Genomic DNA, 17,555 nt, shown 5'->3' with positions numbered 1-17,555 from the left:
GTGGGTGGACAGGTGCACTGCCACCACAGGCTGTCACCTCCTGGCCACGGTGAAAGGCTCAGGTTGCCACCAGAGGAAAGGGATGGAACGAAGCCTGGCACTGTTTCATTTCAAACAGGGAATCCAAGAATTCTCATCTAGTCAAAGGGAAAACTGGGGACTTCCCTGGCGGTCCAGTGGTTAAGACTTCGCTTTCCAATGCAGGGGGTTGCGGGTTCGATCCCTGGTCCAGGAGCTAAGATCCCACATGCCTCGGGCCAAAAAACCAAAACATAAAACAGAAGCAATATTGTAACAAATTCAATAAAGACTTAAAAAAAAAAAAGGAAAACTGGAGAGTACAGCGAAACAACGCATATGGAAAGGAAAAAACCATACGCACATCCATGAGCAGTGGAGAGCCTGTCCAGCTCCAACTGCCTTACGTTGCTTTTTCTGACAGAACCAGCAGAGTTAAGGATAACGAACTTGGCCAAATCATGTCTTTCCCATCCAAGGCTCAGCATTCATTCTCTAAGTCTGTACGCAGAGCTTTCACCTCGTGGAGCTTTGAACTCTAACGTTTCTGCAGATCAAGACCATCACCACGCAACAGGTAAGAAGATAAAAACCATTAACACAGCAGCCCTCAGGCATGTTCTAAAAAACGTAGACTCAACTGAGCTTGCCCTCCTCCTCTCTGGATCTGGGGAGACAGAAGACTCTTCCAGGGTCAAATCCTGCTGACCGCGCCACATCCCATCCTGTGGGAGGGACGAGAGCCAAAACAGCAGGACCCACCCAAAGCAAAGCGACTGACTGTTCACGACCCCTCCTCACGCCAGCAGACCTCCCCGCCCTCCACTCCCCAGGAAGGAAGCGCCGGGCGGCCTCTGCAAACCCGTCCAGCGAAAAGTGCTGCTCCCTGGGCCTGACTCTGAACCCGTTCCCATGAGCTGCAATAGCCGCTTCCCAGTCCTGCTTCCGGCGTCCTGTCCCCCATAACACAGCCTGTTCAACGACTGGGGATTCCAGGTGAAGAGATGTGTGAGCTAAGTGAGACCTCGGCCCTGCCAGGTCTTTCTTCTTAGGTAAATATGCGTTTTGATACTAATCACGTCTTGTCACGGCCTCACTGGCTGACGACAGTCACTGCTACTCAGAGCAGCCAGCAGGGACACCAGGTGGAGGGGAACTTCTGGTGTGTTTCTTTTTCATGAGAAAGAGAAAGCTTAGAAAATCTTCACTCAAAATGATCGACTCGGGATTCTGGCTCCCCCCGCCCCCGTATGCCGGCACTCTAAAGAGAGTAGGAAGGGCTGGAAGGACTTACTGTGAGCAAGACAAAGGGACATCTTCCCAGATGAGGACAAATGGAGCTTCTCCAGCCCCGGCCACACCCCTACAGCGCCACAGACACTGGCACAAGCAGACTGGAGGACCGCCTGCACAGTGGGGCCTCAAACTGGCTTCCTGACGCTGGAGGACATCCCAGCTGTGGCTGCAGCCCAGGTCAGCGTGAGAATGAGGCGAGGGAGATGAAGAACCTTGGACCACAGCCCCGGTGCTGCCAAGTGCACTGGAGAGCGGGACGAGGGTGAGGAAGAGAACGAAGGGCCCTGGCGCTCCCCCAGCCCATTAGGAACACTGAACGGGCCTTCAGGACCAAAATCCAGGACCTCAACCTAAGATCATCTGTGCTGTACCCTCAGAAGGAGGTAGGGAGAGAGGAAAAGAAAGATACCCCTAAATTGCATGGCACAGATGATGAAATGATAAAACTTTCAATTAAAATAAAAAGAGATCAGCCTCCTGAGACTCTCTGACCCAAGTCAAATGCTGGGGGGAGAAGAGTTCTTATCTCTGAGCATCTTGAAAGCCCCTGCCAACGCTCAAGTCTAAGAGACACATCTGATCTGTCTTCCCACCACCCTCTCCTAACTTCTGGCGATTTCCTCTGTAGCTCACTGGGAAAACAGAGGCACCTCTGAGCCCACAGAGGGTTTCATGCATCTCATGTTTAAGTCACTTTTATTCCTTGCTTTCTGACATTACTTTTGTGACTCCTATTATTGATACTATAATAGAAATAAAAATGAGTGACGAAGAAAAAATAAAGGGTAAGGAAGGGAAGTGATGAAAATACAATGGCATCTAAAAATTGCAGGTTGGGAACTCTTCAGAAACAGTGCCTCTATCGCTCTTATCAGGCATCAGACACACCCACGTCGCCAGCAAGTCAGGAGCCACATGAGGACAGGATCTCGCAACAAGGTTCCCGAGGAGAGAGCTGGGCCCAGACGTGAATGAGGATGTGCAAAGAACGGGCACAGTGTCCAGCATCTTCGCCTTTTAATATAAGATTTGTTTTCATTATTTCTGAGCGTAACATATTTCTTCTAAAAATAGAGCTCTTTGCTTGTTCTGAAACTTCTTAACTTTCACTGGGAGGTGAAGGGGAATAAGGCTGCCAACGCTTCCTAGTCACGGACAAACTCTTCAAGGGATTCTGGATGCTCACAGCAAGAATGAGTTCATTTCAAATCCATGGGACTGAAGAAACACGACAGAACATTCCCAGCCCCAATCTGTGCCTGGTGTGGACCCCCACGACCACATTACTGACCAAAGGCTCACATGAGACCAGATGGCAGGGGCCCCTCCTGCAGGGGACAGACACAGGACCCCACACATATTTATCAGAAGACAACAGGGTGCCCTTCTAGCACCCTGGTTAAGAATGGAAGTGTACAAACACACAAGACATAGGAATGCAGGGTTGAGGATGTTAAACTTCTGCCCTGGGCCAATGCAGACCTGGATTTAATATCATGGAAGCTGCTGGGGTTTTCTCACAATACAGATTAAGAGTCAGAATCTCCCCCTGCCCCAAGGAAAAGCCTGGTTAGCTCCTGAATCCAAAGATGCCCTTGATATATCCAGTGAGGCCACTCTTGGTCTTCTGCTCCAACTTGTCCTCAAGAGGTGGGAAAGCCACGTGGTTGAGGGCCAGGTCAAAGAACAAAGGCTTGCATGGGATGGGCTGGAATCCCGGCGGGAAGTGCACGAGGTTGGCTTGCTTGGTGACGAGGGAAGGGTCCAGGCAGAATGTCTCAAACCGTTCGACCAGGGGCTGGAAGTCAAACCAAAAGCAGGAACCCAGATGTTAATCACAGCCCACTGGTGGAACATTCACTATGGGCCGAGCACCCAGTTCAGAGCTCATATGTGCTATCTCACTCGATCCCCACAAACCTCCTATGAGGGGCTATCATGTCCTCGTTTTATAATTGAGAGTCACTGAGATCTAGAGAGGTTGGGAGAGGTGGGCTGGGACTGAGGTGTAAGCCTGTCCGATGTCCGAGTCAGAGCTCGTAGCCAGGGCACACAGCAGGTTCCTAACTCCATTTGGGACCATCTAGATGACACCTGACAAATCTCACATAGGCAGCTTTCAGGTCCTGAGTAAAAGAAGGGAGGGAAGTAGGGTGCTCACTTAGAGATCTAGGGTCCTCGTTCTACAATGAGTACACATTCCTAATAAGTTATGAATCCTTTTTATTCCTCAAAAGCCACAGCCCAGACTCACCTTATTGTCCTTGACTTGAAAAGAGGTCTCTGTTTGGTGGGAATCATTTGTATCTGAAAGTTTCACAGGATTCAGTAAGAACAGGGACTTATAACACACTATAGTCACGAATGGACACCTATCACACGTCTGGGTTCTAAATCCTAGGAGCAAAAGTAGCGGATCTGTGGGGAGTTAGCCCTCACCCTCCTGAGTCCAAACTCAGAGAGAAGCAGTGCAGATAACAGACAACTAACCCCAGAGCCAATGTGGTCAGCCCAGCGAAGCAAGCACCTTGAATGCAAGAGACACGGATAGGCAGAACGGACAGCACAACAGCGTTCCTCTAAATTCTTCCACATAACCTGATGCCTCAACGGGGCAGAAGGAATGGCAGGAAAAAACTACTTACAGATTAACCCAAACAGCCCCTTTCAATCTTAAAACAGTGGCATAGGGGGTGGGAGAGAAGAGGAACAGCAGCGAAGGGGAGTCTGAGAAGACAGGCCGCAGAGAACAGGCAGGCGGCTCACCCAGGATCGCGGCCGCCTGCAGAGAGCACTTTTCCGACCTCACTTGTGTGATGAGCTCTTGCACGTCAGGCAGGTCCTGTAACAATGTGGAAAACGGGGACTCGTGAGCTGGAGTCAGGCCAGAGAAGCGCACCACACTAACCTGAGCTAAGTGACCCCACTGGTATTTTCATGAATTTTAGACTTTTTAAAATGGTCTCCCTATTAAAAGAAACAACACACAAAAACTAGCCTGTTTCAAAGGGAAGAATCTATGCCATGGCTTAAGTAATACTGCCTGGAAATAATAATGACACCAAGGATAATATTAATAAGTTAATCATATACTAAATGCATTATGTGCCAGGCATTGCTCTAAGTAGTTCACATAACTGTTCATTTCATCTTCGCCATAATCCTGAGATAGTTTGTACTTGCATTTTACAGATGAGAAGACTAAAGCACAGAGGGGCCAAAGAACGTGTCCAGTCACATTCCCAGTGGCAGTAGGGCGGGGCTTCAGAACTAGGACGGCTGGCTCCAGGGCCTAAGCCCCTACCCACTGACCCCTTCTACAAGGGCAATGCCATTCTCTTGCCTCAGCCTCTTACTCGGCAAATTGGGAAAGATCTGACTAGGTCTGGATACTGCTGAATCCCCTACGCCTCTGTTCCCTAACACTTTCTCCTGAAATCAGCCGTCACATTAGGTCAGATGGGCTTTTGTAAAATGCCTCTTACTTCTCTCCGGAGATAAGCCATCCGCACTGGTTTGTCTCCACATTCCAACGACACCCTACCAGATGACACTGCTACGCTCACCAGCCCACCCTCTGCCCACAGCCGCCTCCCACGTGCTCCTTCCTATTTCTCTGCCCTCGCCCTCTATCTTCTTCTGAATTCATAGGTGGGTACTATGCAAGTCCCACGGCTGCAGCAAAACCACAAGCTCTCCAAAGGCAGAAACCAGAGTTCTCCTCCACCCCCGAGCCCAGGGCTGTTCCAAGCAGAAACAAGTGCCCCACCAGCAGCCCCTCTCACACTGGCTGTGACAATGTTAGGAACAGTAACCCTAGCCCACTTTTCTAAACAGTCTCTACTTATAAAATATACATGGATTCCTCGGACCAGTGCTTTAAGAATCTATAATCTCACAGCAGTCCACAAGCTTAAAAAGCTAGCTGCCATTCAACAATCACTACATCAAACCAGATCAGCATGTAAGCTTTGATGTACACCCAAGTCACCTGCGGGTCTTACCTAAGTCACCTGCGGGTCTTACCCAAGTCACCTGGGGGTCTTACCCAAGTCACCTGCGGGTCTTACCTAAGTCACCTGCGGGTCTTACCCAAGTCACCTGGGGGTCTTACCCAAGTCACCTGCGGGTCTTACCCAAGTCACCTGGGGGTCTTACCCAAGTCACCTGGGGGTCTTACGCAAGTCACATGGGGGTCTCGCCCAAGTCACCTGGGGGTCTCGCCCAAGTCACCTGCGGGTCTCGCCCAAGTCACCTGGGGGTCTCGCCCAAGTCACCTGCGGGTCTTACCCACGTCACCTGCGGGTCTTACCCAAGTCACCTGGGGGTCTCACCCACGTCACCTGGGGGTCTTGCCAAAACGCGCTTTTGACTCAGCAGGCCTGGGGTGGGGACTGAGAACCTGCATTTCTAGCAAACTCCCAAATGCTGCTCCTGCTGGTCCAGGCACACATTGTGTGGAAAGGCTTCACCAGTGGTTTTCAACTTGGCTACACATTAGAATAACTGAGGGGCTTAAAAGATCCCAATGCTCATACCAGATCCCACACCAATTAGAACCAATATCTCTGAGGGTGGAATCTGGACATCCACCTTTTAAAAATCTTCCCAGGCAATTCCAACATGTAGCCGAGTCTGAGAATAGTATTTCAGGGTTGTTTTAACCAGAGGAAGGCTGTCCCTCTTAGTACCCGAGTCCTCTTCGGGCCTGGAATGCTGCCATGAGTTGCACTCCGCAGCTCCTGGGCACTCAGGGATGTACCACATGCCATGGCTGACCAGGCAGGACCAGTCTGGGAAGGCGTGGCAGCCTCACAGCAAAAGTGCTCAGGGCTTGGAAAACAGGAGAGAACAACAGCTCACCTTTAGGCTGTTCTTGAAGGCTCCGGCATCAGAATTCACCTCATCTGCGTACTTCAGGACCCTGTCGTACAGGACAAGGGCTTCGCTCCACTTCTTCACCAGCACATAGGACTGAGCGATGAAGAAACACCTGATGGGGAATGAAAGAGCCACAGTGTTCTTAAGCAAAAATCACCCAAGATCAAGGCTTTCCTTGCTGTTTAGGCTAAATAAATTGTAAAGTTTCTTAACCTCAGGCTCACTGCCTGGGATGGGAGATCCCACCGTTCTCACTGTTCCAGTTTGCCAGCCTAACCTGCAGACTTGTCCCCGAAATTGGAGCCGACAAGGGTAGGTCCAAAGCTGACCCACTGTCTTTTACTTACTGTTGACTCTGCAAAAAGGAGGCAATTCCCAAAAGGCACAGGGAGGAAGCTGGAGACAGGCAGGAAGGTGGGATGCTGCCCAGATATAAATCCCACCCACAACTGCCCACACATCTAGGTCGCAACCATTCACCTCTGCTCATGTCTTTCAAAAATCAAATCCAAAGAAACAAACCTCTTCCTAACAGAAATTACTCTGCTGGGATCAACAGAGCCTGAGCGCTGCTGGCCTTTGACAGGAGCCAGAGAGCGCAGGGGCATGTGGGCCAGAAAAGGAAGGGCAAAGGCACTCAGGGCTCTACTGAGCCATTCTGTCTAGACCCCATGTTGCTACACAGTCCACTCCCAAGTTACAAATAGCACGGTGCATGTAAGAAACTGAGACACTGAGCTTTCTCCCAACTCAGTTCAGTTTCCCTGAATCAGCCGCTCTGGTTCTGCTAATTAACGCTTTTTCCAACACTTATCCCTTTTCCACCGGGAGGAGGGAGGAAAGGGAAGGGAGAAGACAGGTAATGTATGTGCTTTCCAGCTCCCCCAACTTTTCCAAAGAGCAAAACTGCACTGGAAACTCCCAGCCACAACCTGAAACTTCCCTTGGACACGCTGGGCTAACTGCTCTCTGGTCACATACCCAACCTTCCAGGGACATACTCCCAAGGCTTCTAGAACCACGGGATGGTAGAGGGGAGCCCTGTCTGTCCCACAGGAACTTACCTGTAAGCCTTGTAGACCAGAGTTTTAAGGCCTATCTCTTTCTGGAAGGCTCTGTCCTCCTCTAAGCCAGGAAGCTGGAGCAATTCCACCAGATTCTGCACAACAGATGCAACAAGAAAACTCATGAAGAGGAGACCTCGCACTGATCGTCTGACAGAAGACTTGTGAGAATAGACATGGGCAAAACGAAAGAGTCTAGGCTTCAAGTAACGGGAAAAAGTCTGTGACACGTGACTCAGCAGCAGCCACATCTGGTGTCACCTCCACCCTCCTCTCTGACACTGAAAGCCCATGTGTCCTTTCTCTCCCAGTCACACTCCACCTCCTTCAGAGACTTCTTGGACCCTCTCAGCTAGAGGGGATTTCTCCTGCTCTGAACTCTCATTTCAGACAGCCCACTACTGTGGCATCTACACGAATAAGTGCAGATGTGCAGGGGTCTCACAACCTCACTCACTGGTGAGCTCCCAGTGGGCCGAGGCAGAGTGGCCTCAGGGCCCAGGACGCTCCACAGCATGCGGGAGACCACCCTGCACAGGGGAAGTGCTCAGTGAATACCTGTGGTTTACAAGTGTTTACACACCAACACGTCTGAATATTGGGCTCACGGATGGCTGAAATGGCATGAAAACAAGACCTCTGTCTTTTTTTTTTTTTTTTTTGCGGTTACGTGGGCCTCTCACTGTTGTAGCCTCTCCCGTTGCGGAGCACAGGCTCCGATGCGCAGGCTCAGCGGCCATGGCTCACGGGCCCAGTTGCTCCGCGGCATGTGGGATCCTCCCGGACTGGGGCACGACCCCGTGTCCCCTGCATCGGCAGGGGGACTCTCAACCACTGTGCCACCAGGGAAGCCCAAGACCTCTGTCTTTTATCGAGACACTAACAGCTCCTGGCTGTCACAGCCCTTTCGTATGCAAAGCTCAGTCATTTGTGTCCAACACAAACACAGGACAGGCTCTTGCACTCCCAGCCCTCCAGGGTCACCTGAAGAATGATGTCATAGAGCCGGATCAGGTCCTGGGGCCGGGGGGAGCGCTTGCTGTCGTCCTCCGGCTGCTGCTGCAGCACCGCCTTCTGCAGGCCTTTAGCCATGTTCTCGTTCCGCTTGATTGCTGTTGACAGCTTGATGTAAGTCAGGTAGCTGGAATGGACCACATGTCAGCTCAGGTTATGATGAGGGAAACTGACGTTCTGAGAAGAGCACTGGACCACAAGCTGGGACTGCCCTAGGGGATTGTGGGGGTGAGGGGGTGTCATATCGCAGGGCTGTCAGGCCTGGGCCTCAAACTCCAAGGGCCTTCAATTCTGGCTGCTGTTCAGTGGCTAACTGCAGGGGACCAGCAATGAAACCTTATGACAAAATCTGATTTTAGCTTGAATTATATCCTCCGTATCTTTATTTTTTTTATTTTTTTTTATTTTTGTGGTACGCGGGCCTCTCACTGTTGCGGCCTCTCCCGTTGCGGAGCACAGGCTCTGGACGCACAGGCTCAGCGGCCATGGCTCACGGGCCCAGCCGCTCCGCGGCATGTGGGATCTTCCCGGACCAGGGCACGAACCCGCGTCCCCTGCATCGGCAGGTGGACTCTCAACCACTGCGCCACCAGGGAAGCCCCTCTCTGTATCTTTATTAAAGAGCCAGAGAGCTACTAATTTCAGAGGACACTGCTGGTCCTTAAGATGACTAATGGATGGCAAGCTAGTTACTGGAACAAGGGCCGGTTACCCGCCTGGCCCACACTTCAAGGACAGCACACAGGCACGGCAGCTGCTCCTGCTCCGCTGATGACCTTCTCTTCTCAGAAAATACTGAGGGACATTCTCTTTGGAGGGTTATGCATATTAAATGTGTGTATATACCGGAGACTATGCGTGATGCCTGCTTATTTTAACTGTACCATCTGGAAAGTCCTTTAATATTTGGCGATTAAAAACACGGTAACTATTTAAGTCTACTTCAGAAGTGTTTAGGCCTCTAGAGCCCCATCTTACTGTGGCAGAGGCTGGAGGCATCCTGGGAGAGGGAGGATATAAGAGAGGCCTGGGGACAGGGGATACAGGCACAGCTGAGGTCAGGGGCTCCACAACGAACCAGGGGGGTTAAGAGACTGTCAAGTTCTGAGGGCTGACCTCCTAGCATTCTTCTCCTACTCGGCTTCCAGAATAAGAACAGCCTGATATATGCTGAGGAGCTGACCAGCCCAAGAAAAAAAACCCTTCAAGATTCTGGAGTCAGGGTCCTCAGTGAAAGCGCAGACCCAGAGCGCCTACAGTGAAACCACAGCTGAGGAGCTCCATGCAAGAGCTCCCAACAAACAAGACATAGTCATTAATAGGAGTGGATGAACAAGGATCACCAGACACTTAAGGAAAACCTCTAATAAGACAGGAGGGGCCAAGACTGAGAAGGGAAAAAAAAGCAACTTGGAAGAACCAAACTTTGTAGGGAGAAGAAAACTTTAGACAACTATTATTAATAATTTCAGAAAGATAAGTGAAGACTTTGTGGTTGTGAATTTAGAATGAGACACTGTTTTAAAATAATATTCAAAGAACACAAATGAGCTCTTAGAAATTAAAATCGGGACTTCCCTGATGGTCCAGTGGTTAGGACTCTGCACTTCCACTGCAGGGGGCACGGATTTGATCCCTGGTCGGGGAACTAGAATCCCACATGCTGTGTGGTGCGGCAAAATAATTAATTAATTAATTAACTTAATGGCATTGGAAATGAAGAAGCCCGTGTAGGAGTCAGATGGGAAGTCAAGAGGGGTCAGGGTGAAGAGTGGGAGTAGAATCGGTGAGAGAAGGCTGTAGGGGAAAGTGGTAAGAAATGCTGAAAGCCAAAAATCAAGTAGCAACAAAACGCATGTTATTTAGAGACATGGAGGTAAATACCAAAAGAATTTGTTAAAAGAATTAAAAGTAGGCACTTCCCTGGTGGCACAGTGAGTAAGGCTCTATGCTCCCCACGCAGGGGGGATGGGTTCAATCCCTGGTCAGGGAACTAGATCCCACACGCTTGCTGCAACTAAGAGTTCGCGTGCCACAACTAAGGAGCCCACCTGCCGAAATTAGAACCCAGCACAACCAAATAAATATTAAAAAAAAAAAAAGAATTAAAAGTGGCTGCTGCTGCCTTTTTTTTTTTTTTTTTTTTTTTGCCACATCGCATAGATTGTGGGATCTTAGTTTCCCGACCAAGGATCGAACCCACGTCCCCTGCAGTGGAAGCTCGGAGTCTTAACCACTGGACCATCAGGGAATTCCCAAAAGTGGATGCTTCTGAGAAATGGGAGGAAAGGTCATGAGATGGTTTTTTCTAAAGCTCTGTAGAAAAATCAAACTCTCAAAGTAACTATTATTCAGAGTAGGAGTCCAGATACATCTTTATTAAAATACAAGAGTTTTATTAAAATACAAGAGCTACCCGATTCTCGACTTCAATTTACCCCAAAGCTGGCTTCCGATCCTAACTGATTATGATCCTGATACTAGCCACATGTGGAGGTGGGAGAATGGATCCAAGGGCAAGGGGCTTCACAATTTGAAAGTTTCCTGAGCCCTGCTGAAACTCTCTGGGTTTTTCAAGGTTAGGAAGTTGATCAACTGCCTCTGCCTTGTTGTGGCTGTTAACTACCAACATGTCCCCTAACCTCCTGGAGCCTCATCTTTCTCCTTAGGTTGTTGAAGCAGAAGACGGCTAAGGGCCGTTCTGGCTGATATTCTGTGCACCCGAGTCATCTAGCAGTCAATTTGACATTCACATAACACCAAGTCCCCTAAGAATGGAGATTAAGGCAGGGAGAGGAGTTTTTATGGTTTTGCTTTTTTTATAAAAGAGGGGCGGGGGGCACGGGAATGACTGAAAATACAGCCAGGTTCACTAAAAACTTATAAGCAGTGACTAAGAAATTAAAATTTCAAGGTCACATGGAAAGAGAATCTGAGGAGAAGTGGAATTTTATTTCTCCCCAGGAAGTTCGAAAAATGTCACTCTCCCTCCTTTCTTCTGTGAAACAAAATGATTCACCTCTTAAAAAATTTAAACTTGACAAGGTGATTTTAAAATGCATATGAAAGAGCAAAGGGAGAAAAACAGTCAAGATATGCCTGAGGAGAAACCTAGTGGGGAAAACTTGCTCGACCAGATACCAAGACTTATGATAAAGTTATAGTAAATCACTGTGCTGTGTTAGTACACACAAATAAATCAGCAGAGCAGAAGAGAGTCCAGAAAAAAAGAGCGCGCAAGGAGAAAATGGAATGTATTCCTGCAGATCAGTGGGGAAAGGACAGAACAGTCAATAAATCACACACTGGAATAATCCATTATCCTCATGGAAAAAGGTGAAATAGATCCTTACCTCACTCAAAAATAAACTCCAGATGGAATTAAACTTGAGTTGAAATTGAACTCAAATATAAAAGGGACAATGTAAAACATTCAGAACACAGCAGAGAGCCACTCTAGGAGCTTGGCATGGGAAGGACAGTGGTTAGCTCCAGAAGAGGGGGAGGAATCAGCAAGGGTGGGGCCACAAGGAGCTTCAAAATTATTGGCTGTATTCTAGTTCTTACACTGTATAAAAATTTTAAATTATATGTATATTAGAATAATATACAAATTCAAAACTCGTATGATAAAATGTGAATAGATGCATTCAGATTTTAGTATCAGTAAATTATAATGTACATAAACATTATATATACTCTTTTGTTCCAAAGATACATCATACAACGTTAAAAAGTAAAAACGTCACAACCCTTACCTGTGCAGGTACTGAAGATTAGATACCTTCCCCGATTCCCCGTCAAGGATATAATCTCTCTGTTTCTGCAGAAAGTGAAAAGGTAAGGATAAAATGGCTGATCCTATCCTTGGCTCTGACCACCTCGATTTTTTTTTTTTCTTAACATCTTTATTGGAGTATAACTGTTTTACAATGGTGTGTTAGCTTCTGCTGTATTACAAAGTGAATCAGCTGTACATACACATATATCCCCATATCCCCTCCCTCTTGCATCTCCCTCCCTCCCACCCTCCCTATCCCACCCCTCTAGGTTGACCACCTCATTTAATGGTGTGGTTCCCCCAAGTGCCCTGGAATACAGGCACAGACTCTAGTAAGTTAAGGGTCCTCAAATATCAGAGATCTACTGCATATATTCTAGAATGACAGGGTCACTCAGTTGCCACTGGCATCTAAAAACCAGACCTGAATAAGAGGATTCAGAGTAATGGCCAGTAAGGCTTCCTGTCCACTGCGTCCAGCGTTCAGACCCAAAGCATTAAGGCAGACAGTCCATGGTCCTCGGTTCCATTTTAAGACCTGTGTCTTAGACCCAAGTTCTATGCCTTGTGCTGTTAGCTCTTGTCTTTGTGGCTGGCTGAATAATGGCCTCTAAAGATGTTCACATCCTAAGAGGAACCTGTGAAGATGTTATCTTACATGGCAAGAGACCTTACAGATGTGATGAAGTTAAGAACCTCTTAATTAGCCTGGATTATCCAGGGGGGGCCAACACAAACATAGACTCCTTATAAGAGGGAGGCAGTAGGGTCAACAATATAGAGAAGATACTGGGACTGAAGCAGAGGACAGGCAGGAGAGAAGATGCTATGCTGCTGGCTTTGAAGATGGAGGAAGGGACAACAGGCAAGAAATGCAGGAAAATGCACTCTCTGGAATACTGGAAATGGATTCTCTCCTAGAGCTTCCAAAAGGAATGCAGCCCTACAAACTCATTTTAGACTTCCATCCTCCAGGACTGTAAGATAATATACTTGTGTTGTTTTTAGCCACTAAGTTTGTGGTAACGTTACAGCAGCAACAGGAACACCTTGCTATCACCATATTCATTCCATTCTGTGAGGTGTCTGCTGAATTCAGCTGCTGTGAATTCAAAGTGAATGATAGAGGCTGGGGCTCTGTATGTACCTGCTAAATGAATCAAGGGAAGTATAATATATAAAGCCTGCTTATTGGAGGAGGAAACACGCGCCTACAGCCCAACATACATTTGTTGAATATTTCATACAGAAGGTACTACGGCAGATGATTAAAGAAATATATAGTTACTTTTAATATGCTTATAATCTTAAGAAAAATATAACAAGAAGGTAAATATAAAACAATACACAAAATGTTAAAAGGCTGTGCTTGACTGGGACTTCCCTGGTGGCGCAGCGGTTAAGAATCCACCTGCCAATTCAGGGGACACATGTTTGAGTCCTGGTCTGGGAAGATTGCACATGCCGTGGAGCAACTAAGCCCATGCACCACAACTTCTGAGCCCGTGCTCTAGAGCCCACGAGCCACAACTTCTGAGCCCATGTGCCACAACTACTGAAGCCCACATGCCTAGAGCCCGTGCTCCGCAACAAGAGAAGCCACTGCAATGAGAAGCTCGCACACCACAACAAAGAGTAGCCCCCGATCGCCGCAACTAGAGAAAGCCCGTGTGCAGCAACGAAGACCCAATGCGGCCAAAATTAAATTAATTAATTAATTTTAAAAAGGCAATGCTTGATTAACTATCAAACAAAAATTATAGCTGCAAGTATCAGATATTCGGAAAATGGAGAAATGTGGGCGAGGATGGTGTAGGCAGGCTTCTCAGAGACAGTGAGCTATGAGCCACACCTTGAAAGACAGCCAGCGTTTGGACAGGTGAAAAGGGAGTGGAAGAAGCCAGGTGTGAGGAGGGGGGAAAGGACAACAGTGTAAGGAATGCACTGCAGTGGGACAGGCATAATAAGACAGTGAGTACAAGAGCCTAAGGCAGAAGACTCAGAGGGAAGCAGCCAAGTACAACACTGGAAACAGGCTAGAAACACCAGCGGAGGCTCATATCATATACCAGCTCAAGGAGTTTGAACTGTATTTGCTAGACACTGGGGTACTTAAGAAGGGTGCACACAGCCCTCAGGGTACGGGTATAAGAAGAAAACTAGAACTTCTATTTATATCTATCTCAATTCTAAAAACTTTATTTTAATACATTTTCTAAATCACAAATCAGTTGAATAATAAGGTATATAATTTATAAATAAATGTTATCAGAGATAAATGCTCAATTTTACTTATGGGGTGCATGATCACAGAAGTTTAGCGACCACCGCTCTAGACCTCAGAGAATCACTGGGCTTTTTTCACAAGTAGGCAGTGAAACAGGATCTAGAGAGATGCAGTCTGTTCTTCTGGCAAAAAGGTCTGGAAAACCAAACTGAAACCAAGATAGGAAAAGCAATCAGGAGACTTTTGTGGTAGTCCAGGCACAATATAAAGGGCTTATTAGAAACAGGTGGAATGGACAAGAAGTGAGAGAAATTACAAAGGGAGAATAAACAGGGTTTTTGGTGACAGGGAATAAAGAGACAGAAATGGTTCTGAGGTTTTCAGCCTAGATGGCTGAATGAATCACAGTGATATTATTAGAGAAAGGGAGCACTGGAGAAATCCACCTGGAGATATGAATTTGAGATCAAAGCTTTAACAGGTAATACGTGAAACCATTAGGAGAAAGAGGATAGACAAAAGAAATTCTCAACCTGATGGAGCCCAGAAGAGGCTTCTGTTGTTCATTAGCCAATCACCACACCTAAATCCAACAGTGGCTAAGAGTCAATGCACTGAGAATGCGACACACAGACTGAAGAGGACCTCAGCCCAGAACAAGAGCCCGTGGCTCAGCTGAGAGTCCTACCTGATCTGGCTTGAGCTCTTCCCGAACGGCCTGGATGGCGTCCCGACACTCACTGAGCATGGATTCAAACAGACGCTCCTTGGTTTCTTCACTTTCAGCCTAAACAAAGGCAGAAGGCAGTAAAAAGATTTTCTTTTGAGTAAGACATAGCACTCTGATGGGAGGAAGGCATAACATCGCTTTGATTCCTCCCATTAAACACAAATACACACATCAACCAAAAAATGGCCCGAATCGGAGATCATTTCAACTGTTAATATTCTCTATCGTATATGATTTTTCTTATGGTTTTAGTCTTTATTTGTATGGAAATGAGAACTATATATATATATATAAATATAAAGTGAACATACCGAAAAAGTATCTGTATAACTGATCTAAACTGTCAGGCAACAGATGCTTTAATGTTTCCTCTATCATAGAACTTTCTACTATTCTCCTCCAACTCTTCTACCTCTGCTCCCGACCTGCACCTGGCTTCCCTAGAGGGGCCTTATGGACTAGATTTGGGGCACTGCTACCGCATACTGAGGCTCAGTACAGCAGAAGCTTCTTTTCCTTACAAATGTAACCCAAAAGACTTGCACATACTGGATTTCTTTTAAGTCCAAGCAGGTGAGTAACATTACTAATCAATACCCAATCAAAAACATATTTCTCCTAAATGCCATATGAGGTTCTCCTCCTCACAGAAATTCTGCCCTCAGATATTCCATACAGCTATGCTGAGAACATTTTTAGGGCAGATGAGGTTGACCAAGCATAGGGTGTCAACCCTCTGCCAGCCGGCTGGGATAAGGCAAAAAGTGATTCATTAACTGAATACCTGCCAAACCACATTACCATTCTAAAGAATCTGACTGAGCAGGTGGGAATGAACAAAAAGCAAAAAGGAGATGAACCTGTGTTACTTGCAGACCCACCCAGACATTAGAACATCAACATTCTCATGATTATGTTTGACTTTCCACAGAAACTATCATCCAATCTGATCTCTTGACACTCAAGTGACCTCCAAGAAAGCCCCAAAGAAAACCTGGTACCACCCACTCCTTTAAGAGATGGCTAGGAGTGGCTTAAAGAAAAACCTTTTCTTCTCTTAAGAACGCTTATGTTTTTCCTAGTTTCCAGTGTGGGAAAAAACTTCCTTGTAAATTACCCAATATAAATTGAACATACTTGTCTATTTATAAGTTACTTGACTTTCCTGTTGTTCAGTAACTTAGGAACAAATCAGGGGCACAGCTATTCTATAAACTTATAAAGGCAAACACAGCCACCATTAACTCACTGAAGCCTAGAGTAGTGCTGTCCACTAGAACTTTCTGTGATAATGATGTATCTGCACTGTCCATTGTAGTCATCGTTAGCTACAGGCGGCTGCTGAGCAATCTGACATTTTAATTAATTTAAATAGCTGTATGTGTTCAAGTGGCTACTGTACTGGACAGTACAGCCCAGCTCTGGAGAAACACACTCACACTCACACTGTTAATTAAGCATCTCAAGTTAGCAAGATTCTTTACAATCATTTAATCAAACTGGCCAAATTTTTCAAAGTACAGAGCCTGTGTAACGGAGCAGCCGCAGAATAAGATATGCGAACAGACCTGGCACTAACCACACACATACCAGAGCCACGTCGTGAGCAGGCCGGATAAACTCAGCATCAGTTTGATACCATGCAATCCAGCAAACAGGCCACCGACACCCTTTTAAGATGGGGGGGGGTTCAGCAGTCAGGGCAATGGGTGTATAAGTAAGAAAAGAGCAAATTTGGTTTTACCAGCCACATAGGATCTGTCTCCTTTCCTACAGGGAGGGAATGGCTCAAATAAAAAAATTAAAATGATGTCTAAAATGCTAAACCTCTTTAATGCCATGTATTACCTTCGTTCCCTTTGACTAAGGAAACCTCTGCATCAAGGTACTGAACATAAGCAAATTTTCCCTCTGCTTCCAGAAAATTCTAAGATCCATTGGGAATCTTACAAAAGTCTTAAACCGCAATGAAGGAAAAAGCCTATCTGAAGGGGAGCACTTCAGTCAATTGTGTTTTCCTAATGGCAGCTGCACTGCACAGTGATGTGGAGACCACTAATCTCCGGAGCAGAACTTCTCCCGGTTCTCCCGGGCTGGACAAAATGTCTCCAAACAGGAAGCCTGAAACGCATCTTGCTACTTACCTGCTTATTCCATAAACCTATCTTGGAGGCTAAGATAATCCTGAAGGGGCAGTGGAACAAGAAACACCTCTCTATGCTTATGCAGAGGGAGGGTCCCTCAGAGTCCACATGCATATGTCTCAAGTTTGCCACCGAACCAACAAGAATGTGCTCTAAACACAGGGGCAAACCCCCTGCATGAGAATCTGTGGTCTGCCTGGACCTTTCCCAGGTGTGCCTATGACAGAGAGAAACCTGAAGCCCAGAAGTAATGTTACTCAGTCCTAATAAACAAACTCGAGATCAATTTTTATAAAACTTCAAACACTCTCGATGTGCTTTTCCACAGCCTCAAACCACGTCTCAACGCTGACTAAAACCAGCTGCTTGTGTCCTGAGGTAGAGACCCCCAGCTCTTTAA

The 17,555-nt window shown here is 47.0% G+C and overlaps 1 protein-coding gene across 3 annotated transcripts in view; it reads right to left on the bottom strand.

The window, feature by feature from the left end:
* Positions 1-1,993: 1,993 nt before the first annotated feature.
* Positions 1,994-17,555, bottom strand: part of SRP68 (signal recognition particle 68) — a 30,245-nt gene continuing 14,683 nt past the window's right edge. For 2 of the 3 annotated variants that reach the window (XM_004310388.3, XM_019938762.2), the window contains 8 exons: positions 14,970-15,068; positions 12,032-12,096; positions 8,244-8,400; positions 7,260-7,354; positions 6,178-6,307; positions 4,081-4,156; positions 3,569-3,621; positions 1,994-3,112 (listed from right to left, as the gene is read on the bottom strand). In XM_004310388.3, the coding sequence (XP_004310436.1) occupies positions 2,885-3,112; positions 3,569-3,621; positions 4,081-4,156; positions 6,178-6,307; positions 7,260-7,354; positions 8,244-8,400; positions 12,032-12,096; positions 14,970-15,068 (903 nt within the window). In that variant the 3' untranslated portion in view covers positions 1,994-2,884. The remainder of the gene's footprint in view (positions 3,113-3,568; positions 3,622-4,080; positions 4,157-6,177; positions 6,308-7,259; positions 7,355-8,243; positions 8,401-12,031; positions 12,097-14,969; positions 15,069-17,555) is intronic. The other variant, XM_019938761.3, reaches the window with a different exon arrangement.

Source organism: Tursiops truncatus, chromosome 20, assembly GCF_011762595.2.
Source record: "Tursiops truncatus isolate mTurTru1 chromosome 20, mTurTru1.mat.Y, whole genome shotgun sequence".
In the NCBI taxonomy this organism is placed as follows: domain Eukaryota; kingdom Metazoa; phylum Chordata; class Mammalia; order Artiodactyla; family Delphinidae; genus Tursiops; species Tursiops truncatus.
Note: the sequence above shows the minus strand (reverse complement) of the source record. Positions and strands in the feature narration are given on the sequence as shown.